Source organism: Chiloscyllium plagiosum, chromosome 20 (genome assembly GCF_004010195.1).
Source record: "Chiloscyllium plagiosum isolate BGI_BamShark_2017 chromosome 20, ASM401019v2, whole genome shotgun sequence".
Lineage (NCBI taxonomy): Eukaryota > Metazoa > Chordata > Chondrichthyes > Orectolobiformes > Hemiscylliidae > Chiloscyllium > Chiloscyllium plagiosum.
Genome location: NC_057729.1, coordinates 1,451,523 through 1,477,260, shown reverse-complemented (window position 1 = coordinate 1,477,260; position 25,738 = coordinate 1,451,523). Strand labels below are relative to the sequence as shown.

General features: G+C 40.8%; 1 protein-coding gene across 1 annotated transcript in view; it reads right to left on the bottom strand.

Moving 5' to 3' along the window:
• The window catches only part of LOC122559939 (synaptonemal complex protein 2), a 238,107-nt gene extending 213,118 nt beyond the window's left edge, over positions 1–24,989 (bottom strand). Inside the window, exons 1-5 of the mRNA XM_043710048.1 lie at positions 24,951–24,989; positions 15,700–15,778; positions 15,559–15,616; positions 1,461–1,600; positions 336–769 (exon numbers count right to left, since the gene is read on the bottom strand). Of these exons, the coding sequence (XP_043565983.1) occupies positions 336–769; positions 1,461–1,600; positions 15,559–15,616; positions 15,700–15,778; positions 24,951–24,989 (750 nt within the window). The remainder of the gene's footprint in view (positions 1–335; positions 770–1,460; positions 1,601–15,558; positions 15,617–15,699; positions 15,779–24,950) is intronic.
• Positions 24,990–25,738: the final 749 nt, after the last annotated feature.

Below are 25,738 nucleotides of genomic sequence, written 5' to 3'. Positions count from 1 at the left end.
CCGGGGAAACGGAAGTCTTGGAGGAGGTGGAGGGCGTGGGTGGTGTCTCGAACGTATGTGGGAAGTTCCTGGACTCGGGGGGATAGGACAGTGTCGAGGTAGGTAGAGATGAGTTCAGTGGTGCAGAAGCATGCTGAGACAATGGGTCGGCCAGGCTTGTGGATCTTGGGAAGGAGATAGAACCGGGCAGTGCGGGGTTCCCGGACTATGAGGTTGGAAGCTGTGAGTGGGAGATATAGTATACTCAAACAGTACTTCTAAAGTAAAACATTTACTGGGAAACCTATAGTATTATTATTATTTATGAGCAAACACTCTTTCACTAAAAACATTACCTCATCACTTAGTCGACTTTTGCAAGTCAAATCCATGTTATGTCTCTTTGAACAGTCGCCTCTTTGTGGATTGTTTTGCTCTTTTGATCCAGTATTATGGCAGACCTCATCGAATTTTCTGCCAGAAACGCCCAACTTTCTAATGGAGCAAATTGAAGACATCTTTTCTGTAGAGTCCAAGGATAGTCCTTGAGTTTTAGAAAAATCATTCTTTGAGCTTGAAGGAAGCAATCTTCTATCAAAGGTATGATTTATTCTTTTCATACTGTCATTAATATGTGTTGCAGTTTTTGTTTGGTTTTCAGCTGGTGTTAGCTTTGCTGCTTTATCTGGCTGTTGTTGCTCCAGTGTTTGTGTTTTGTTGCATTGACCCTGACCTGGTGATTTTTCATCAAATATTGAGCAAAATGTTTGATGTTTAATAATTCTTTCATCTGTTTTGAAAGAGAAGGAAAATAATTTCAAGTAAAGGAACTTCCAAACTGATATAAAGTTTTTAAAATGGCTTTCATAAATTTAGAAGTTATATATTTTGCTCAACAATCAAAACTGAACAATACTGCCACAACATTACAATCCACACATTATACCTCCTTCTTCTCAAAAACCTTAAATAATAAATTTTGTTTCCACTCCAACTAATCCTTTCATACTAAGGCAATCCCAGTTAAAGTTGAAATCCCTTACCACTATAACCCATTTCCTCTCACATCTTTCTGTGATTTACCTATAGATTTGCTCCTCTATCTCCCTCTACTGGGGAGGGGGGAAGCATAGAATAATCCCAGTAAAGTGAGCATCCCTTTTCCATGTCTAAGACCATTTGAAGAACCTTCTAAGACACTCTGCCTCATTGTAGCTATGATTGTTTCCTTTATCAATAATACAATGGACCCACCACTCTTGTCCAGTCCCCACCATGCCAGAAACAGCCTGGAAAGTTGAACTACCAGTCATGCTCTTCCTTCAGTCATGTCTCCGTGATTGCAACAATATCAATGTAACAAATATGCCATAACAGCCAATATTCCAATTCTATTCTTTTAACTACATTCAAGAGTAAAAAATTATCAGACAAATACTAATTAAAACAAACAGCATCATTTTAAAGACAAACTAGATTACCTTGCTGAAAGGTGTATTTCATACAGGAAGTTTGTCTTTCCAGAGTACTACAGCTTGAAGCAGGACTATCAGAAACCCAGCACTTCTTCTTGGATAAGGATTTTTTATTTTTTTGGGTGATTTCTAAAAGACCAGGCAATCTACAAATATTAAAAAAAAACCTCAGTTGTCTAATTATAGTCAATGCATAATTTAAATGGTAACATCAGTTACTAGATGTCACCATGAACTAGAGAAATGATAACAAGGTCAGAACTTTAAAAGATTTAATGCTGGAAGTACTACAACAAGCATGTGCGAGGACAGGGTCTAAACCCACAGTCAAAAGTAATGTCAGGAATCCAGCAAGAATCACAGCAAGCAATTTTGAGGAAAAGTGGAAAAAAAGTCCAAGTGTGATATCACAGGAAACTGTTAAGTAACTCATTCAAGGGGACTTGTTTTCTTTCTCTAATCTATAAGGCCACGATATTAAAGAACTGTTAAAATCTGTGTTTTCAGAAGAGTGGAGTTGACAGATATGATTTAAGGAGTCAGAATTATGAGGTCAGGTGGTCCTGGAAGTGAGGTGATGTTACAGGACAAGGAATCATATGGTGAGTTTTCCTGTAAGCTTTAAATTTAATATGAATTAATTAATTATAAATCATGAGAAAATTAATTCATTAAATCATGCAGCTTGTACAAACCGAAGTCAATTTAAATTTAACTAAACTGCTTGAGCTTTCTCATGAACTAACAGAATGAGATGATGAGGCTAATGCAGTCGATACGATACATACGGATTTCCAAAACACATTTAACAAAGTATTTAGAACAGATGTGTAAGCCAGTCTAGCACTCCACAACTGAAACAGCTAGATGGAACATAGATATCAAAGTAAAAGCAAAGTACTGCTGATGCTGGACATCTAAAATAAAAAAAGAAAATGCCAGAGAAAATGAGCAAGTCATAAAGCATCATTAGAAAGAGAAACAAAGTTAATTTTTCGAGTATAATAAGACCGTTATTCAAAATACTGAAGCATCATATTAGACTGGAAATTTAACTTCTCTATACTGTTTTTAGTTAGATATCAAACCCATTGAAATGACAGGAACCAGTAATGGTTTAATAATTACACAAACTGGGTGACAGGTCAGAAGATTGGATATGATATGAAATCAGCAAAGAATGACAAAAAGATGAATCAGAAATAAAAATAAGAATATGAGACACAACTCACTAGGTATATAAAAGAACTGGAGTTTCTAAATTCATTTTAAAAAGAAAAGAATTAACAAAATTTTAAAAAATGATTCCATAAAGAAAATTAATCTAGGGGATTGATTAAAGAAAACAAAGCGATGCCACATAAATCAAAGAGGTGTATTGCACTGATCGTCATTATAGAAGATGCAAGTATCAAGCCAGAATTAGCTGTAAATCATGAAATAGAACTGATGGAGGAAATCAAGAAAATTCCATACACAAGGGAAATGGAACTGTGGAAATTGTTGGAACTGCAGCAGACGCCATCCAAGGATCTTTAAAGTAGTAGTTTTATTCATTCTTGGGATGAGGGCATGTACTTCAGGAAGGCGTTCAACAAGGTTCTCCTGGACCTGTCAGCAAGTTTAGATTACATGGAACACAGGGACAGTGAATGATTTGGATACAAAATTGGCTCAAAGATAGGAGACAGTGGACTGCTTTTTGAACTGGAGGCCTGTAACCATCAGTGTGCTGCAAGATTCAGTGCTGGGTCCACTACTTTTTGGAGTTGGGTTTAATGCTTTTTGTCATCTGCATAAATGATTTGGATATGAATACAGGTGGTATGGTTAGCAGGTTTGCAGATGACGCCAAAATTGATGGCGTAGTGACCAGTGAAGATTATCTCTGAGTACAACGGGACCTTGATCAGATGAGCAAATGAGTCAAGGAGTGGCAAAAATAATTTAATTTAGGTAAGTGTGATATTCTGCATTTTGTTATAACAGGACTTATACAATTAATGGTACAATCCTGGGGAATGTTGCCAAAAAGAGACCTTAGGATGCAAGTTCATTGTTCCTTGGAAGTGGACTCATATGTTGACATGGTAGTGAAGGTGGCATTTGGTATGTTGCTTTTTTGAACAGTGCATTGAGTATAAGAGTTGGGGAGGTCATGTTGCATCTGTACAGGACATTGGTTAGGCCAGTTTTGGAATATCATGTGCAATTCTGGTCCCCCTGTATAGGAAGGTCATTGTGAAACTTGAAAGGGTTCAGAAAAGATTTACAAGGATGTTTCCAGGGTTAGAGGATTTGAGTTATGGGACATGCTAAATAGGCTGGAGTGTTGGAGTGAGGGGTGACGTTATAGAAGTTTACAAAGTCATGAGTGGCAGGGATAGGGTGAATAATCAATGTCTTTTCCCAAGGGTACGGGAATCCATAGACAACATAAGTTTAAGGTGAGAAGAGGAAGATTTAAATGGGACTTTACGGAGCAACATTTTTACACAGAGGGTGGTGCATGTTTGAAAGGTGGTGCCAGAGGAAGTGGTGGAGGGTGGTACAATTACATTTAAGGGGCATTTGGATGGGTCCATGAATAGGAAGGATTTAGTGGGACATGGGCCAAATGTTGGAAAATGGGACTAGATCAGTTTAGAATATCTGGTCGGCATGGACAAGTTTGACCAAAGGCTCTGTTTCAGTGCTGTACATCTATATGACAATGTAGGCCATAGCAGGTGAGGAGGCAAGATTCCCTTCCCTGAAGGACATTAGCGAACCAAACTTTTTTTCTGATAATCAACAATGGTTTCATGGTCATCAGTAGATTCATAATTCTAGATTTTTTAAATTAAATTCAAATTCCACCAGCTTCTCTGGCAGCATTCAAACTTGGGTCCCCACAACATTAGCTGAGTTTCTGGATTAATGGCCTGGTGATAATGCCATTAGACTATCGCCTCTCCCAAGGTTAAGAATGCCATCATTAGTGAGATTACCAATTGCCAAGAAATGCAAGAAGATGAATAACTAATTAGTACAACATAACCAGAATGGGATTGACTATTCAAATAGGAATACTGCTTATATGGGCAATAGTTATGTGCAATCAACAATAAAGAACAATGAAGATTATGACCACCCTTCACTACACACCAGTAGCACCTATGCAAAAGGAGGACAGGGCAAGTATGGAAGCTGCTACTTACAGCTGGGTAGTTTAGAATGCCTCCCCTGATCCAGAAATCTGACTTCCCAAAGGATCACAGAGGTCTCCTCATATAAAATTAAACTGTGTAGGTAAACCACTGGCTAAGAGGAGGGACTGAAAGGGTTTAAACGAAAAATGTATTGTGCAGAGTAACATTAATAGTTGCCAGCTATTTGCTGTGCAGATAGCAAGGACTGCATATGCTGGAAAGTTCATAAAGTGCGGAGTTGGATAAATCACTGTAGGTCAAGCAACATCACTCCTCTGATGCTGCTTGAACTGCTGTGCTTTTTTCAGCTCCCAATTTTGTCGATAGCTGTTAGCTATGGATCAACCTAAAAGAACACAAAATTGGAAGTCGTCAGTTCTCAAGAAGGTACACCAGAGGTATTAAACATCAAAGACTATAAACATTTCACAAGACGACATGTGGGATCACAATACCATTTGCTCTTGGAGGCAAGTTGCCTGCAATATAACAAAGGAATGATAAGGCTTACAGTTCCTTAAACAGGTTGTTTATTCATTGAACCTCTTGTGCTGCGAGAGAAGTAAAAATAACACCTGAGACACAAGACAGGAAAGAATGATGATCGATTTCACAAGCCAGACATAAACCATTAAGTGAAGAACAAATTGTTGCCTGTGGTGCTAGAGCTAATAATATGTACGGGCCTTCTCACTCATTTTACTGCAACACCCCATTAAGATGGCGGCACTGGCAAGGTAGGCAGCATTTGAGCTCCTGAGCCCATCCACTCCAGGCTGTCACTTTCTCCCTTCTTTCTTTACCCTTTCTGTCCTCTTTTATTTTCTTCTTCATCTTCCTGTGGCAGTGGCAGCAAAGGTGACATCGTGGAGGAGAAATGACAATAAATCATCATTCATAATTGTATACTACAACTGGATAGGCATTCTTATGTTGTGATTAGTTAGTTATACTCACATTCTATTAATGATGTAAACCTAATCAATAGTAGTGATTGGATTTCGATAACTGTACATCTCTTAGAACATAGAACATAGAACAATACAGCACAGAACAGGCCTTTCGGCCCACGATGTTGTGCCGAACTTCTAACCTAGATTAAGTACCCATCCATGTACCTATCCAAATGCCGCTTAAAGGTCGCCAATGATTCCGACTCTACCACTCCCACGGGCAGCGAATTCCATGCCCCCACCACTCTCTGGGTAAAGAACCCACCCCTGACATCTCCCCTATACCTTCCACCCTTCACCTTAAATTTATGTCCCCTTGTAACACTCTGTTGTACCCGGGGAAAAAGTTTCTGACTGTCTACTCTATCTATTCCTCTGATCATCTTATAAACCTCTATCAAGTCACCCCTCATCCTTCGCCGTTCCAACGAGAAAAGGCCGAGAACTCTCAACCTATCCTCGTACGACTTCCTCTCCATTCCAGGCAACATCCTGGTAAATCTTCTCTGCAAAGCAGAGAAATGACATCCAGTGAGAGTGAGTAGACTGTTGTTGGGATGAGGTGAAGGAGCCTCTTGGCAAAACCACATCGTCTCCAACCTCATCCGTGTTGGCAGATGTCGTTGGTGATGGTGGGGAGGGCTAATGGAGGGGGGGGTGAAGAGGAGGAACTCAAGCGGCTGCTGCCTGCACCTGTCTTCAAAGGGACCACTTTCAAGAAGAGGTGGTGAGCTTTGCACCCAAGAGAGCATCACGAGGAGAGATCAGGGGCTTGTCCACACTTCCACCCACTTCCCCCTTGGCTCAAAGCTGAAGGCACTTGCTGAGATGCAAGTCCCTCAGTGCTGCCAGACTTCAAAATTCCTTTGGAGCTGCTTCTTGGGAGCTTTTTCTGACAGTCAAGTTCCCACCTCAAATCATGCTCTCGTCTGTGCTCAGCAGAAACCAGTTTCCAAGACGGGACCAGTTATCCGCATCAAGTGCAAACACTTACCTGTTCTACCTCAGGAAGGTTGACTTCAACTGTGCCACGTAGTGTTGTGCTGGAAAAGCACAGCCAGTCAGGCAGCAGCCGAGGAGCAGGAGAGTCGATGTTTTGAGCATAAGCTCTTCACCGTGAATGTGATGAAAGGCTTATGCTTGAAACGTCGACTCTCCTGCTCCTCGGATGCTGCCTGACCACAGTACCACACCTTTCCAGCACCACACTTTTTGACTCTGATCTCCAGCATCTGCAGTCCTCAATTTTTCCTTCAACTTGTGCCACCCCTACAACTGCCCAGCTAAGATCAACATAGATGTTGTCTGGAATCTCAGTTCTGTATGATTTCAAGTCCAGTTGCACACATTGGAGTCTCCTCTGGGACAGAAAAGACCTGTTCAAAGAGGATAGGTCTTACCCGAGCTGGAAAGGGACCCATATCTTAGCAGGGAGCTTTGCTCGTTCCACCCAAAGAGACTTTATACAGATAGAGAGGAGAGTGGAGGAATTACAAGTCATGGCGTAAATAGAAAGGTTGGTGGGGAAGGTTCTGAATGTGAAGAGAGCACACCAATTAGAAAAGAAAGAAAAGAGAGAATCAGGGTACATTGTAACTCTGAAGAACGAAATTGCATTTATTTCAGTGCAAGGGGTCTTCCAGATAAGGCTGATAAACTCAGAGTGTGTTTAAGTACATGGGATTGGGATTTCAGAGCTTTTACAGAAACTTGGCTGAAACATGAACAGGACTGACAGCTCACTGTTCTGGGGTTTAGATTGTAGGGAGGATATTTTCCCAGGTTGGGGAGTTTAAAACCAGAGGACACAGTCTGAGGACAGGTTGTTAGGCCATTGAGGATTAAGATGAGGAAATATTTCTTCATGCAGAGGCTGGTCAGTCTGTGAAGTGTGTGACCACAAGAAGCTGTGGATTCCAAGTTGCTGATTATATTCAAGAAAGAGATGGATTTTTATGTTTAAGAGACAATGAATTGAATTGAATTTATTGTCACATGTACCGGGACACAGTGGAAAGCTTTGTCTTGTGAGCAATACAAGCAGATCACATAGTTATCACACAATGACTATGTGAAACGGAAGAACAGGCTGGAAGGACTGAATGGCCTATTTTTGCCCCAAGTTTCACCAATACAGAGCTCTGGACAGCCAATTCAGTCCTTCAGAAGTGCGGTCACATTGTAGTGTTGGGAAGTGTAGCAGTAAATTCAGGACGTCTCAAAATACTCCATAGCCAATTAATGAATTTTCAAATCTCACAACAATTGTCATATCAAAGGCTATAAATGTCAATTTGTTTCAAACTATGTACTGTATTTACCAGAATGGTTCTAAAGTGATTTGTTTTTATTCATTGAGTATAAGGATAGGCAGGTTATGCTGCAGCTTTACAGAACTTTCATTAGGCCACACTGGGAATATTGCGTACAGTTCTGGTCACCACATTCTCAGAAGAAGGGTGAATCTTTGGGGAGGGAACAGAAAAGGTTTACCAGGATGTTGCCTGATATGGGGGATTTTAGCTGTGAGGAAAGGTTGAATAGAGTTGATTTGTTTTCACTGGAATGCAGGAAGCCGATGGGCGACCTGGTCAAACTTTATAAGATTGTGAATGGCATGGATAGAGTGGAAAGTATGAGGCTTTTTCTCAAGGTCGAAGGGTCAATTGCTAGGGGACACGAGTTCAAGGTGTGCGAGGGCATAAGTTTAAAGCAGATGTGTGAGGTATGTTTTTCACACAAAGGTGGGTGAGTGCCTGGACCAGGCTGCCAGAGGAGATGGTGGAAACACACACTATAGCAGCATTCAAGAAGCATCTAGACCAGTACATGAATAGGTAGGGGATATAGGGAAATGGATCCCATGAGTGAAGACAGTTTTAGAATGGAAGGGCAAAATGTGTCAGTGCAGGCTTAGAAGGTCTCAGAGCCTGTTCCTGTGCTGTATTGTTCTTTGTTCTTAATTCACGCACAGAAAGATCCCACAACCAGCCGTGAAACAAATGAGAAGACAATTTGTTCTGATCTTGCGATATTTGATACTGGCTCATACAATGCAGATGATATCAAATGCTGTCTGTCTCTTTCCCCAAAAGGGCAGTGAAAGCAGAGCCTTGAAATACTTTTGAAGGCAGAAGGCACTCTACTCTTGATGAGTAACGGGAGTGAGGTTATCCAGGATAGGCAGTACCTTGAGCAACCAGATCAACCGTGACCTTTCTGAAGGGCCAATTGACTTGTTCCTGCTCCTGATCCAAGGGATGTTATGTAAACCATCTGGAGAGCAAACGGAACAGCAGTTAAATGTCTCTCTGCAAAGATGGCATTTCTATCCGAAACAGCAGCACCCTTTTAATGTTGCGTCCAACTGGTTTCTGGTGATCAGTCTCCAGAGGGGCATTTGGAATAGCAAACCTACCCCCCAGGATATTGGTGCCCTTCTGGTTCAGGTGCAACCCGTCCTGTTTGTACAGGTCCCACCTTCCCCAGAATGCAGTCCAATTGTCCAAATATCTGAAGCCCTCCCTCCTACACCAGCCTTGCAGCCACGTGTTCAACTGCACTCTCTCCCTATTCTTTGCCTCACTGTCACGTGGCACCGGCAACAACCCAGAGATGACGACTCTGTCTGTCCTAGCTTTTAGCTTCCAGCCTAACTCCTGGAAGCTAAATCTCTTAATTGGGAAGTGTTATTTTTGTGTAACCGAATTTAAGAGTTCAACTGCCTTTGTAGTCCATTGTTCTAGGTCTCCAGTGGATCGTGTTCAGATACTCTGTAGTCCCTTGCTATAGCAAGCAAGAAAGATAGTTTTAAACACTGAAGATTCCATTTGCTTTCCCTATTATGGGTCTGATCACTTTCTACAGATAAGAATCAGAGTATAGCAGGGAAATAATCAGATCCCAGAAATTCTTGCAACAGTTATCAAAATACACCAAGATCAAGAAAGCTATCAGTGAGTGCCTGCAATGATATAAAGAAATATTTGAAGAAAACACACTTCAGTTCAATTTTCCCTTGAAATGTTTCAAGGTGGTGTAAAAGCATCCAGAACCAATCTCATCAACTCCAGCAACATCTCCATCAGTATCACTTCCTTCTTGACCATCTTTTCCAAATAAGCTCTGCTATCCCCTCCTAGAAATGCACCTCCTGACACAGAAGCCAGCATCAATATTTAAAGTAAGATTCACGGATTTGTTATGTTGCATCCTGTATACAATACTAAATAAATATTGGGTTTAGGCTTTAGAAACTACTGTATACATACTAAGCTGTAAAAGTATTAATATGTCATCCAGACATATGTATTTCAACTTGTGTACAATTCAACTTATGAAAGTATTCAGGAGCGGAACCCATTTGTAAGTCAGGGACCACCTGTAATAGGGAAGATAAATGGAATGTTGGTCTTTACTCCAAAGGAAATGGGCTATAAAAGTAGGGAGGCTTTACTAAAACTACATCATGCACTAGTCCAACAACAGCTTGAACAGTATGAATACTTGTAGACCCTTTTCCTATTGCAAAATATACTGGCATTGGATCCAATCCAGAGAAAGTTCAGTAGGTTGGGTATGAAAGCACTGTCTTATGAGCAGAGATTGTGTATGTCGGGCATGTACTCACTGGAGTTTCAAAGATGAGAGGCGGTCTTACTGAAACATACAACATTCATGGGGACTTGACAGATTGGATAAGGAAAGGTTGTTATTCTTGTTAGGAGAATCTAATATGAGAAGCATAATCTCAGCATAAGGGGTTACCCATTTAAGACAGAGATGAGGAGGATTTTGTTTTTCTCTCAGTAGGCAGGCAATCTGTGGAATTCTTAGCACAGAGAGCTGGAAAGGTTGAGTCATTAATTCTGTTAAAAAAATCACACAACACCAAGTGATAGTCCAACAGGTTTATGTGGAAGCACTTGCTTTCGGAGCTTTGCTCCTTCTCAGGTAGCCTTCATCAGCTACCTGATGAAGGAGCAGCTCTCCAAAAGCTAATGCTTCCAAATAAACTTGTTGGACTATAACCTGGTGTTGTGAGATTTCTGACTTTGCCCACCCCAGTCCAACACTGGCTCCTCCACATCATGGCTACGAATAATTCTGCTCACTGGAGTTTAGAAAAATGAGAGGTGATGTCATTGAGAGATTGAGGATTCTTAAGGATTTTTTATGAGGTAATCAGAGGAAGCTTACCCTGTGGGAAGAATCTGGGACCAGAGAGCATAGTCTCGGAATTAAGGGGTACCAATTTAAGATTGAGATGAGGAGGAATTTCTTCTCTCAGAGTGGAGATTCTTTAGAACTCCTTGTATTGAGAGTGTAGGAACAGAGTCCTAGTGTACTTTTACAGCTGAGATAGATGGATTCTTGATCAGTAGGAGTATCAAGGGTTTTGGGGAAAATGCAGGAAAATGGATGTGAGGACTGCCACATCAGCCATGATCCTACTAAATAGCAGATCAAACTCAAGGGGCCAAATAGCCTAATCCTGTTTGATTTCTTCTGGTTGTGGCTTATAGTTAAAGTTGAATATATTGAATGCTGAGATAGACAGTATTTTTAATCAGGATGGGAATGAAGGGTAATGCGTAAAAGACAGGAAAATAGAGTTGAGAATGATCAAATCAATCATGAGTTCAGTGATTTGAACAAGGTCAGCCAGGTGGACATCATAGAACGGGAGTTCCCTGAGAGGGGCCGTTAACTGGGTCTAATCAGGCAGTCTTGGCTAACAGATATAAACAGCAGATCAAGGTTTGTGTAAAGATTTGTAGCTTATGTGCCAGGTGTAGTTGTTATGGATACGTTCGCCGAGCTGGGAAGTTAGTTTGCAGATATTTTGTCCCCTTTCTAGGTAACATCCTTGTGTTGCGGAGCCTCCTGTGAAGTGCTACTGTTCTGTGTCAGTTGGAATTTATTTGGTTGCACTCCTGCTGCCTCCAGTTGCCGGTTGCCAATTCCATTTGTTTGTTGCAGTGGTTGGTAAATTGGGTCTAGGTCAATGTGTTTACTGATGGAGTCTAAGGGTAAGTAACCTGCTTCTAGAAATTCTCTGGCTGTCCTCTGTTTGGCTTGTCCTATTATTGTTGTATTGTCCCAATCAAATTTGTGGTCCTTGTCATCTGTGTGTATAGCTACTAGGGACAGTTGCTTGTGGTGTTTAGTGGCTAGTTCATGTTCATGAACGAGGATCGCTAGCCATCTGCCTGTTGGTCCTATATAGTGTTTCTTGCAGTCCCTGCATGGAACTTTACACACTACATTTCTCCTGCACATGTTGGGTACTGGATCTTTTGTTCTGATGAATTGTTGTCTGAGCGTGGCTGTAGGTTTATGTCCTGTCATGAGTCCAAGTGGTTGGGGTGCAGTGCCAGGGGTTCTGTTCATTCGAGGAGCCGGCTCTGAGCTAGCTGAGTCAGTATCATGTACCATGCATATGTAAATAAAGGGTGACTTGGTGACTGACATGGAGTTATTTCCATGACCTTTTTTGAACAGTTGAATGGATACAATGGGCTGAAAGGCCAATGTCTTATGGTTATGGTATCAGAAGTAACAGACTCATTTAAGGGGTATTTAAAGCCTTTGACAATTATTTCAACCCACAAAGTAAAAAAATTATTGAAAGTGCAAGATGTGACACAAATGTACAACATCCAGGGAAATCAAAGATGGCTGCATTAGTGATCTCTACAGACATGTGGAGAGGTACGACCATGGTGACTTGACATGACACCTAATTGCATAGGCATTACTGCTGAGACTCTGACAAAATTTTCAGCCAAAGAACACCGAACTCTGCAGAAAACCATTTATATAGCAAGAGAAGCAGAAGTCCGGAAACAACACAGATCAATCTTAAGAGGAAAGCAAAGTACTGCAGAACGTGGAAATCTGAAATAAACCTAAATAATACTGGAGAATGTCAACAGCTGTAGCAGCATATATGAAGGTCAAAAATCTCACGACACCAGTTTACAGTTTATTTGAAAACACTAACTTTCAGAGAGCTGCTCCTTCATCAGGTGCTAGTGAGAGAGGAAGACCTTAGACACCTCCACAGCATATGTGAAGACAGAGGTGCAGTTAATGTTTGGTGGTTTTTCCTCAGAAATGCATTGGAATGAAAAATGATGGTTTTTAAGTTGTGGAAAAAGAGGGGGAGAAGGTGTAAGTGGAACAGATGGTCAAGGTGCACAAGAGCAAAACGCAAAATGAATACTAGGAAGAACAGATGTGGATTCTAACCCTAAATTTGCTGCTTCAGCCGAAATGAGAAAAATCATATAAAGCCTGCCTAATTGAAAAGTCAATCAATTGGATTATGGCTTTGTGTTTTCTGAAGAGATATGTTTGCTCAAATGAGGTGTTGTAAACCAGCACATTGCATCTGGGTCAAAAGTCCTGTTAAAACCAGTTGTGAAAACTGACCATTTGTTAAAAAAGCAAAGTGTGGTTGATTAAAGGATAAATATTGTACCTGACTTGCAACACAAAAGCTGCAAGACAGTCACCAATATGATTAGGAGGAATCAGGCTGGTCTTGGCCATGATTCACTAAAACCGAGAGGTAAGCCTTCTTCCAAAAAAACAGGCAGGTGCTCAAAGAGGTGAAAGAACAATCACTGAGAAATGGACAATGTCAAGTATTAACCACGCAGTTTGGATACAAAGAACGAGACATAACACAATGTGCAATAGCTGGCTAGCATATGTGTTGTGATCAATGACTGGAGGTAGGAATACAGCAGGCTGATCACCTGTTTCAGACTGATTCTTAGACATGTCCACACAAATCAGGTAACTAGAGACTGATTAGATTAGATTAGATTACTTAGATTAGATTACTTACAGTGTGGAAACAGGCCCTTCAGCCCAACAAGTCCACACCGCCCCGCCGAAGCGCAACCCACCCATACCCCTACATTTACCCCTTACCTAACACTACGGGCAATTTAGCATGGCCAATTCACCTGGCCTGCACATCTTTGGACTGTGGGAGGAAACCGGAGCACCCGGAGGAAACCCACGCAGACACGGGGAGAATGTGCAAACTCCACACAGTCAGTCGCCTGAGGCAGGAATTGAACCCGGGTCTCTGGCGCTGTGAGGCAGCAGTGCTAACCACTGTGCCGCCCACTGTAAGCATTAGCTAAGCTTGTTACACATTACCATTATTGCAGTATATTACTGTGTACCTTTTTTAAATAAAGCAAAATTAGGTGCATCAAGTTGTTGGGGTTGCCTTGAGTTATCATCACCCATGTCAGAACAAGATGGACAAGGAGGAACTTAATCAGAGGAATGTGAAGTTTCTCTATCATGGAATAGAGGGAGAACTAGCTATTTCGATAGAGAACTGGCTCAAATGTAGAAGGTGATGGTGGAGGGTTGCTTTTCCACACTGAAGGCCTGTGACCAGTGATGTGCCACAAGAATCAATGCTGGGTCCACTGCTTTTCATTATTTATATAAATGATTTGGATGTGAACTTTGGAGGCATGGTTAGTAATTTACTGATGGCACCAAAATTGAGATCTTGATCAGATGGATCAATGGGTTGAGGAGTGGCAGTTGGAGTTTAATTTAGATAAATGTGAGGGGTTGCATTTTGGAAAGACAAATCAGAACAGGAGTTCCATACTTAATGGTCAAGTCCTAGTGTGTATTGCTAAACAAAGACAGCTTGATGTGCAAGTTTATAGTTCCTTGGAAGTAGAGTTGCATGTAGACAGGGTAGTGAAGAGTGTGTTTGGTATGCTTGTCTTTATTGGTCAGTGCATTGAGTATATGAGTTGGGAGGTCATGCTGTGGCTATACAGGACAATTGTTTGGCCACTTTTGGAATACTATGTGCAATTCTGGTCTCCTTGCTATAGGAAGGATGTTGTGACTCTTGAAAGAGTTCAGTAAAGATGTACAATGATGTTGCCACGGTTAGATGATTTGAGCTTGGGATTCAGGGAGAGGCTGAATAGATTGGGGCTATTTTCCCTGGAGCATAGGAAGCTGACGGGTGTCCTTATAGAGGTTTATAATCATGAAGGGCATGGATAGGGTAACTAGACAAGATTTTTTTTCCCAGAGATGGGGAAACTCCAGAACTCGAAGGCATATATTTAAGGTGAGAGGGGAAAGATTTAAAAGGGATCTAAGGGGCAACATTTTCACGCAGAGGATGCTGCAGGTATGGAATGTGCTGCCACAGGAATGGTGGAGGCTGGTACAATTACAACATTTAAAACACATCTGGATGGATATATGAACAGGAAGGGTTAGTTGGATATGGGCCAACAGCTGGAAAATGGGACCAGGTTTATTTAGGATATCTGATCAGCATGGAAGAGTTGGACCAAAGGGTCTGTTTCTATGCTGTACATCCCTATGAGGAGAAAGTGAGGACTGCAGATGCTGGAGATCAGAGCTGAAAATGTGTTGCTGGAAAAGCACAGCAGGTCAGGCAGCATCCAGGGAACAGGAGAATCGACGTTTCGGGCATAAGCCCTTCTTCAGGATTCCTGAAGAAGGACTTATGCCCGAAACGTCGATTCTCCTGTTCCCTGGATGCTGCCTGACCTGCTGCGCTTTTCCAGCAACACATTTTCAGTACATACCTATGACTCTACCATCGAAAGCTTTGGAACCTCGATCCTAAGACTGTTTAAGGTAGAAAGATACATGTCTGATTGCCAGATATTTACAAGATATTTAGCCCATCATATCTTTTCTCTTGTTTTTGATCAAAAAATCTAAATAACACCCACTTTAAGGTACTTTCATTGATTTTCTGTTGAAGCTCCGTGCTTTCACTGACCATACAAATGTATAATGTAGAAAATGAATTTACACATCTTCAATTTTTTACACTGAAGAGCCATTATGAACCCTTTAACTGAATGAAAATTTAAATCAATCTTTCAAAGAACTTACAGATGAATACTATATGAAACTTACAAAGGCTTTTCTTTCAACATCACAAGTTGAGAGTCAGGAACAATGTCGTCTGTTCTGTCTAAAATAAAAGCTAAATATTAACTACAAAAGCATGATACAAAATCAGTTCCTGAAGTCTACATGAACTTCAGCTTTCTTTACCTAGCGGTGCTTTCTGTGAGACTGAACTTTCATCATCTTGCTCTTGCAGTATTTCAACAACTCTGTTGGCGGTGATCTTCTACAACAGAAAAAGATTATACCGTTTTAATCATAGTTGATCAAAGATTGCTTGCTATGAGAAAAAAGATCCATCATCTCCCATCATTTAGAAAATAAGGAATACAAGCACTGTTATTATTTTCTGTTGAGGCTATGAATTTTTTAGTTTAAAAGCTTGTAGGCTTTGAGACAGAAACTGGAACAGAATCTGAAACTTCAGTCAACTAAAGGTAAATCTGAACTTTAGGGAAACTGAAACTGAAAAGTAGAAACTAAAATGGAAACTTCTCAGAAGTCTCATACTCTTCAAAAACAGATTAAAATGGAGTAATTTGAGCTTTGATCCATTGGTGCAGTCTTCCTCTTCTTCTCTGCAGTGCCTCAAAACCAGGCACAAGTTGTTTTCCACTCTGAAGAATACCAAATCCACAAACGCTGCCACTTTGGGGAGGTAGTTTTGCAGAGATGGCTGGATGGGACCTTCTGTTCTTTACATGTTTCCACCTGGGCTTGTCGGAGACTATTCAAAACGGTTTGAACATTCATAGATGCTTCTTCTCCAGTTTGAGTGTTCTTGAGCAAAAGATTCCAACAGCTCAGTAGGAAATTGTACTTACTTTTCCAAGAAGGGTTGGTGGAAATTCTTGAAGCATTTTCTCTGTTCTCCTGGTAACTGCTCGCCATGACAAAGCTCACAGCACAGAGTGCAAGGCCAATGAGGCCAGCTCAATGCAGCTAATTGACTGCGTGATTGCAAGAATCAAGCATGAGTACTTCAATGCTGGGCAAGTTAGTCTGACAGAAGATAACTGTGTAGAAACTCATACAATTGTACCATGATCTACCATGGGGTAGATGCAATTATCAGGAAGTCCAGAACCAAGGGTCAGAGGTCACAGTCTAAGGTTGAGGAGTAAGGCCATGCTGTGTGGCTGTATGACTCTATGACAGAAATAAAGATAAATTTATTCATCCACAGAGTGGTGAGTCTGTGGAATTCTTTGTTATAGAAAGTGGTTGAGGCCGAAATATTGAATGTTTTCAAAAAATATATATATTTCTTTGGGCTAAAAGTAACAAAGGATATGAGAAGAAAGCAGAAACAGGGTACTGAGTTGCTTGATCAACCATGTTCAAAGTGAATAGTGGAACTTGTTGGAAGGCTCACTCACACTCCTAAATTCTATGTTTCAATGTACGTCCACTGAGTGTCGTGGTGGATGGAATCTGCACTGTGACTCAGAACGAAGCTCTCCAGGAGGAGGAGGAGGACTCTGGAAATGACCTTCTATGTGAAAGACAAGAAGGGAGATCTCTCTGTTATCACCACCAGTTGTTGTCTTTGTTGAAGACAGTCAAAATTAAGATGTCTGAGAGATCCCCTAGAGTGTTCTCCTACTTCCAAATGAGAGAGTGAGGTCATAAGCTCAAAAACAAAGCTTTTCACTGTACTTCGGTACAAGTGACAATAAATAAATCAATCAATGTATTTGTGCCAAGAGTGCTTCCTTAAAGCAGCTGAAGAAACAGTACAAACCCGAGCATTTGGTGAGTGGGGAGCATGGTTCCTTTTGGTTTTCTACATTCTTTCTCTGTGGATTTAATTGATTCTCGCTCTACTCTCATAACAAGAGATAGCTGTTTAGTAATTGCAAGATATAAGAACATAATTAGGCTATTCATCCTATCAAGTCCGCTTGATTATTCAATCGCAGTTGATATGTTTCTCAACCCCATTCTTCTGCCTTCTCTATTTAAAGTTTGATTCCCTTATTAATCAAGAATCTTTGACTTAAATATACTCAATGATCTGGCCTCCATAGCCTTCTGGGACAATGAGTTTCACAGATTCACCATTCTCTGACTGAAGAAATTCCTCATCTCAATTCTAAAAGTTTATCCCTTCACTCTGAAGCTGTGCCCTACGGTCCTAGTCTCTCTTACTAGTAGAAACATTTTCTCCATGTCCACTCTATCCAGGTCTCTCCGCATTGTGTAAGTTTCAATGAGATTTCCCCTTTGAAACTCCACGAGTAGAGACCCAGAGTCCTTAACCATTCCTTATATGACAGGCCCTTCATCCCTGGGATCATTCTTGTCAACCTCCTCCAGACGATAGCCATGGCCAGCATATCTTTATGTACATACGGGTCCCAAAATTTCGTATGGCTCTTAAAAGAATCCTAAAGTGGGTCCCTAAATCCTAAGTCCCTTGTGCTTCAAATTTCCAAAGGTTTCCCAATTGTGAAAACAGTCTGTCTCTATTCTTCCTAATAAAGTGCATAACCTCACACTTTCCAACATTGTATTCCATCTGCCATTCCTTGCCCACTCTGCTAGTATGTTCGGGTCTTCTTGCAGCCTCCTTGCCTCAACATTACCTGTCCACTTCCATCTTTCATGTACAAACTTTGCAACAATTCCCTTAGTTCCTTCAACCAGTGATTAAAAAGTGATTAAGATTTATCCAACCCATATGTATTCAAATAACGTACAAATTGGTGGTAAGCTTCATAAAATATCAAGAAAATTAAATCATTAACACTCTTTCAGAATGGGTGGAAAGTTCTTTGAATTCTTTGTTCCAGGAGACAGTTACAGCACATTTAATACAGTCTTCTGATTTGTCAGGGACAAGACCATGTGACTGAGTGAGGCATGTGAGCAAATCAGATGGCAACAGCATCAGCCTTTGCAACTTTTCAAAAGATTTAAAGTTTTCTCAGCTTGTTTGGATGAGAGTGTGTGCCACAGCATGGATGAACTAACTAACGACAACACAATAGGACAGGAAACCTTTTAAACCAAGGAGGAACAAGAAATGCAGTGGTGGTTGGGGATAGGGGATAGTATAACAAAGGAGATTGTCAACATTCTCCTGCAGTAAAGTGCAAGAGTGCAGATGGCTGTGTTTCCTGCCAGGTTGCCTTCAAGCTCCTGATCAGTCATCATAATGTAGAATGAAGTATACCAAGAGAAATATTGGGATGTTATGATAAAGAGGCAGCAATAAACTTGGGTGAATTTAGACTGCATATAAACTGGAAAAATCAGACTGACATTAGCACCCTAAATAAGGAATTCAGAAAATTTGAGATGCCTTCCCAGAGCAGCCTGTTATGGAATCAACCATAAAACAGGCTGAAGTCAACTTGGCATTGTGTAATGTGATACAATCTATTAATCACTTCAGGGTAAAGGAACACCCCGCCCACCCAACACCACAACTGACTGAATTTTATATTCAGTTTAAAAGGCAAAATATTGAGACTAAGGTTAGTATTTTATACTTAAATAAAGTCAACTATATGGGCTTGAAACCGGAGTTAGGATGAAGTAAACTGGGATACTAGGCTAAGGGTCAAATCAATGAAGGGTAGTGACATATATTTTGAAGGATTCTTCAGAATGCGCAGTGTGTGTGTGTGTATGTGTAACATACACATACAAAGTCCTACCATAAAGAAACATTTTAAAGGAAGGACCACTATTTAAGATTAATTAAAGAAGTCAGGGAAAAAAATAATATGAATCCACAAGGATGATTGGAATTGTGATGATTGGTCAGAATAAGAACAGCTATGAATAACTAACGGGCTAATCAAAACAAATAAATTAGAGTATGAGAGAAAGCCAGTTGGAAATCTGATACCAGATAGTAAGAGTTTCTACAGGGATTTAAAAATGAAAAAGTAAATACAAAAGTAATTCCAGTAACAGCTGAGTCAGGATGTGAAAGAGTGAGAGGACCACTGTGACACTACAATTACCAGAGAAGTGATATTAATCAAAGTGATGAAGCTATAGGCTGACAAATCTCCACGTCCTGATGGACTTTCACAAGGTTTACAAGGATGTTGCCAGGGTTGGAGGGTTTGAGTTATAGGGAGAGTCTGAATAGGCTAGGACTAGTTGCCCTGGAGCATCAGAGACTGAAGGGTGACCTTACTGAAGTTTTAAAAAATCATGAGGTGCACGGATGGGGAGAATAGTCAAGATCTTTTCTCTAGGGTAGGGGAGTCCTAAATTAGATGGCATAGGTTTAAGGTGAGAGGGGAAATATTTAAAAGGGACCTAAGGGGCAACATTTTCCCCGTAGAGGGTGGTGCATGTATGGAATGAATTGCCAGAGGAAGTGGTGGAGGCTGCTTTAATAACAACATTTAAAAGGCATCTGGATGATATATGAAAATGAAGGGTTTACAGGTATAAGGGCTAAATGCTGGCAAATGGGTCTTATTTAATTTAGGTTTGGGCGGCACGGTGGCACAGTGGTTAGCACTGCTGCCTCACAGCGCCAGAGACCCGGGTTCAATTCCCGACTCAGGCGACTGACTGTGTGGAGTTTGCACGTTCTCCCCGTGTCTGCGTGGGTTTCCTCCGGGTGCTCCGGTTTCCTCCCACAGTCCAAAGATGTGCAGGTCAGGTGAATTGGCCATGCTAAATTGCCCGTAGTGTTAGGTAAGGGGTAAATGTAGGGGTATGGGTGGGTTTCGCTTCGGCGGGTCGGTGTGGACTTGTTGGGCCGAAGGGCCTGTTTCCACACTGTAATGTAATCTAATCTAATCTAATCTAATATGTAGTCAGTATGGATGAGTTGAACTGAAGGGTCTTTTCAGTACTGTACATCTCTATGACTCTATGATTTCATGGTGGGGTCTTAAAAGAGGTGGCTAATGTTGTAGTAGTTGTGTTGGTGCTAATTTTCCAAAATTCTCTAGATTCTGGAAAGGTTCTGTTACACTGGAAACTGATAAATATATTCCTGTATGCAAGCATGAAGGGAAGCAAAAAAGAGGAAACTAGAGGACAGTGAGCCTAGTGTTGGTCATGGGAAAGGTTTTAGAAGCAATCACTAAGGTAGTTATGGTTAGGCATATGGAAAAAACCTAAAGTAATGGGGAAGACTCAGCATGGTTTTCTAAAAGAGAAATCACGCTTGGTCAATCTATTTGACTTCTTTGTGGTTAAATGAGAATCTGTAGATGCATTGTACTTGAATTTCTAGAAGACATTTGCTAAGTGCTACATGGAAATTTACAGCAGAAAGTAAAACCTCATGGTAAGGGGGTGACAGACTAACATAACAGAAGATTGGCTGACTGGCAGAAAACAGAAAGTATGCATAAATGGTATTGCCAGGAGATGAGTAGAGTCTCGCAGTACTCTGAGCTGAGGCTTCAAATTTTTACAATTCACTTAACCAAAGTCTTGGTAGCTAAATTCGCAGATGATACAAACTAGCTAGGAAAGTGTGTCGTTCGGAAGACAAATAGAGATAAATTGATTGAGTGGGCAAAATATGGTAGATGGAGTATAATGTGGAAAAATATGATGTTCATTTTGGCAAGAACCTTTTTTAGAAATAAAGTACTATTAAAGGAAGAACAACTGCAGAATTCCTAAGTACAAAGGGAACTAGGTGTTCTGGTGCATAAGTCAGAAAAAGTTAGTCTGCAGTTTAAGCACAATATCAAGAAGGGAAATATATCCTTTATTATCAGAGAACTTTAATATAAAAAGAGAGATGTTTTACAAGACATTGATGAGATGACAGCTCAAATATTGATTGATATTTTGGTCTCCATATGTAAGGAAGAATGTAAATATATTGGAAGGCATACAAACGAGGAATATTAGATTGAAACCTGAAATGAGTGGATTGTTCAAAGCAGAGGTTAGACAGGTTGGACTTGGTTCTACAGAAAATTCCAAGATTGAGGGCTGACTCAATTGAAATGTATAAGATTCTGAATGCTCTTGATAAGGTGAACATGGTAAGGACGTTTCGTCATATGAGTCTATCCAGAACTGGGGGCACTATTTTAAAATTAAGGCATGAATTTTTAGGAGAGATGAGGATTTATTTCTCTTCTCACAGATTGTGTGAGACTTTGTAACTTTCGGCTTCAGAGCTAGAGGAAAGCGAGTCACTGAATATTTTTAAGACATGAAAAATATTCTTGATAATGATAACCTTAATGATAACCGTCTTGATAAACTTAACATGATCAATAAGAAAAATGTTGCAAGTTATTCTTAAAGAAGTTATAGAACGAAAACTGGACAATTTCAAGATAATTAGGCAGTCAACATAGTTTTGTAAAAGGGAAATCATGCTTGACCAATCTACTGAAGTTTTTTTTAAGGACAAGTGGATAGAATGTGCTAAGGTATCAATGTTTGTTGCAGAAAACAAAACCTTGTGATGTAAAGGGTAGCATACTGGCATGAGAGAGGGAGCACATTGGCAGGTATAGAAGATTGGCTAACAGGAAGCAGATACTAGATGGGAATAGGTCTTTTTTCAGATTTTTAAGATTTATGCAGTGGTGTGCCAGCGAGATCAGCTAGGAGCTTCAACTGTTTTGAATTTATATAAATTACTAGGATGAAAATATGGTTGCTAAATTTGCTGATGACATAAAGTTAGATAGGAAAGTAAGTTGTGAAAAGGACAGAAGGAGGCTAACAAAAATACATAATAAACCAAAGACATGCAAACAGTGAAGATCTGAAACAAAAACAGAAATTGTTGGAGTGATTCAACAGGTCTGGCAGCACCTATGGAAAGAAAACAGTCAATGTTTCAAGCTGAGTGTCCCTTCAGAAAAAAAAATGTGAAGTGAATGGTTAAAGATCCCACAAATAGACTGTAATTATGGAAAAATGTGAAATTTTCCATTTTGGAAGGAAGAATTAAAAGAAAGCACAAAATGCTGAGAGATTGCAGAGCTCTGAGATACAGAGGGATCTACAGCATGAATCACAAAATATTTGTATACAAAAACTGCAAAAATTTAGAAAACCAAAAAAAACTTTAACTGTGAGAGGAATCAAATATAGAGATGCTGTTTTTCAGTTATGCAGGGAAAACAGAGAGTTATGTGCAAAGCGTTTGTCACCTTATTTAAGGAAAGACATTAGTGCATCAGAAGCAGCTCAAAGGAGCTTTACAAACTGGAATGGTAGGATTGTTGTGAAATTGGACATGCTAGGGATCTCAAACTAGGCCAGGCACTGTTTAAAAATCTGAAGTTAACCATTTAAAAGAGGTAAGGCTTTAGTTTTCTTTTTCAAGGATTGAGAATTTTTGGAACACTCTTCTTGGAAGTAAAGTGCTTGAACCTATTTAAGGCAGAGGTAAATATATTCCCACGAAGCAAGGGATGAAAGGTTATCAGGGATAGATGGGAATGTGGTTTTGCCGTTACAATCAGGTCAGCCCTAGTGTTATTAAATGGTGAAGCAGGCTTGAGGGATTGACTGGTCTTCTTCCATGTATGTTCACAAGCTGTCATACAAGGAATATCAGGAGTAGATGCGAATGTGGAATTCAAAACAAATAAATCTGGTACAATTTTATGGAATGACAGAGAGTTGATATTGAAGTCAAAAATTAATTTGTTTGTACTTCAGTATTCTGCCAGTGATTCTATTTTCACCAAGAGCCTCTTTGGATCTCAGCTGTCAGATGCCCTTTTGGAATTGTGTAAAGCTGATTGTTATGTATGTTGTTGGGGGTTCTACCTATTTAAGAGAGCTGGTCAGGTGATCCAGACAGGCAGAGGTTAGGTCCATTCTAGAACCAACTGTGCAGATATAAGCATCATCAATAAACTGCTTCTGTTCAGATTTACCATTTGTCTACATAATATATAATTCCTGATTCCAAAGGAAGCACCAATATAACAACTGACAAGGAGATTCCGATCTGGCCCACGAACTGCATCCAATTGCCATTTTTTAAAGTCTGGAGGAGATGTCACCCAGACTTCAGAAATGGCACAGGATTAAGGAGCTAACATCAAAGGAAGTGGTCGCAAGGGGACTCGGGACATAGGTTACATCAGGAAAGAAGGAATGCACTTGGGAGCAGGCTAAGAGTGGCAGTCATGAGGGGACTCGGGCCAATGGCTGAAGTACGTACGTACCCAGGCATTAACAAAGTTGTTGTGAAGAACAATCACAGGTGGTCACTGGCAACGGACAATGCCAGTGTGGAATGGTACATTAGCATAGCCAATGAGGCAGTGGCCAACACATACAGCGTGCACAGAGGAGACTCAGCTATGGGTGGCACCCATGGAGGGAAAAATTCCCATTGTTAGGAAAACAAAATGGCGGCTGATTTAGAGCAATTGAACAGTTTGGTGAAATGTCAGAAAATTGGACTTTATAAACAGAACACTTAAATCCATTCTTAAAGGAAAACAAATATCTGAGAACACCATGGGAACCGGTTGTCTTAAGTACCATCGGGACCAAGATCTTTATGATTCTAAGGTCCCTGAGAAACCCATGGGGAAGACATTCCAAGAGCTACGTAAAGTGTTAGGAAATTATTTTGCACCAAAACCACTGATGATCGTGGAACATTTTTGTTTTTACAAACCGGTAAACCTCAATTCATGGTCACCTTAAAGAGTATAGCAGAATACTGCAAATTCAGTGAGTTCCTCCAAGATGCCTTATGGAACTGCTTGGTTTATGGTCTCTGACACAAAGGCACCCAATGGAAGCTACAGACAAGGAGAGACCTGGATTTCAAGGCAGCTTTTGAAATTGCAACTTGGATGGAGTTAGCAGCCAGCAAAGCAATCCAGTTGGCTGACAATGCAGAGTGCATAAAGTGATTGAAACTCAAGCAGAGTTTGGAACTAATCACAGAATGCTGCCGAAGTGGCCACAAGGACATAACATATTGGAACTAAGAAGATCAGTGCCGAAGGTGTAAGTAAGTGGGCCACACTACCCAAAACTGATACAACCCAAAGAGAAGGGTAGTCAAAACAAAGCAACATGAGGACAAGGCATAAGATACATGCTGCCAGCAAAGGCAGTGATAGGATACTGGCACAGCGTTGTTCCTGGTTCTTGAATCAGTCCAGGGGGAGAAGTTGTGGGCACTGCCATCGAAGTGTGACATGATTATACTATGGACATACATGAAACAAGCAGACCCACTGAAGGGCTATGTACTGGTGAAGTATAGAGTACATAATTGCCACTTTATGGAGTAATAGGCAAATATCCTGCATTATTTGGACATTCCTGGTTACAAAAATTGAACTGGAACTTGGTTAATAGGCTGGTGGGCTTAAACATGGATTTGCAAGAGATCCTAGACAAACACAAAGACATCTTCAAAGGAACTCTGAGGGAAATGAAAGGAGCTGCAATTAACTTACAGCCGAGGCCAGATGCTCATCCTCGGAATCTGAAGGCATGTCTGGTACCGTAGCCTTAAGTAGAGGTGGAACAACGACAGCTGGTGAATCTGGGTGTGTTGGAACCAGTAACCACCAGTAAATGGGCCATGCCCATCATTCTGGTCTTAAAAACAGATGAAGCAGTGAGGATTTATTGTGACTTTAAGGTCACAGTCAACTCTGAGTGCAGATCAATACCCACTTCCATTCATAGAAGACCCATTCAGTAGACTAGCAGGGCAAATGAAATTTTCAAATATGAATGTGTAGCAGGCCTACATACAGATGGAGGTCGTGAAGGAGTCAATAAAATGTGGAACTGGAAAGGCACGGCAGTTCAGGCTGCATCGGAGGGGCAAAAGGTCAATGTTTGGGTTGGGACCCTTCATCAAGACTGGGGAGGGGAAATAAATAGAGGAAGGAGGGTGGAGCTTGGGGAAAGGCAAGAGGGATGGTGATAGGTGGATGCAGGTAGTGCGTTATTTATGTTTGGTCAGTGGGAAGGATGGAGTGGATAGGTGAGGACTAAGATGGACAGATTAGGTCTGGTCAAGGAGCTGGGGAGGAAAAGGAAGGCTTGACATGGGATGAGGTTGGGCATGGGGAGATTTTGAAGCTGGTGAACTCTATGCTAAGGTCTGTAACACCAAAAGTGGAATATGAGATGTTGTTCCTCCAGTTTGTGTGTGGCATTATTTTGGCAGTGGAGGAGGCCCAGGTTGGACATGTCGCCAAGAGAGTAGGAGGGGGAGTTGAGTGGCTAGCCA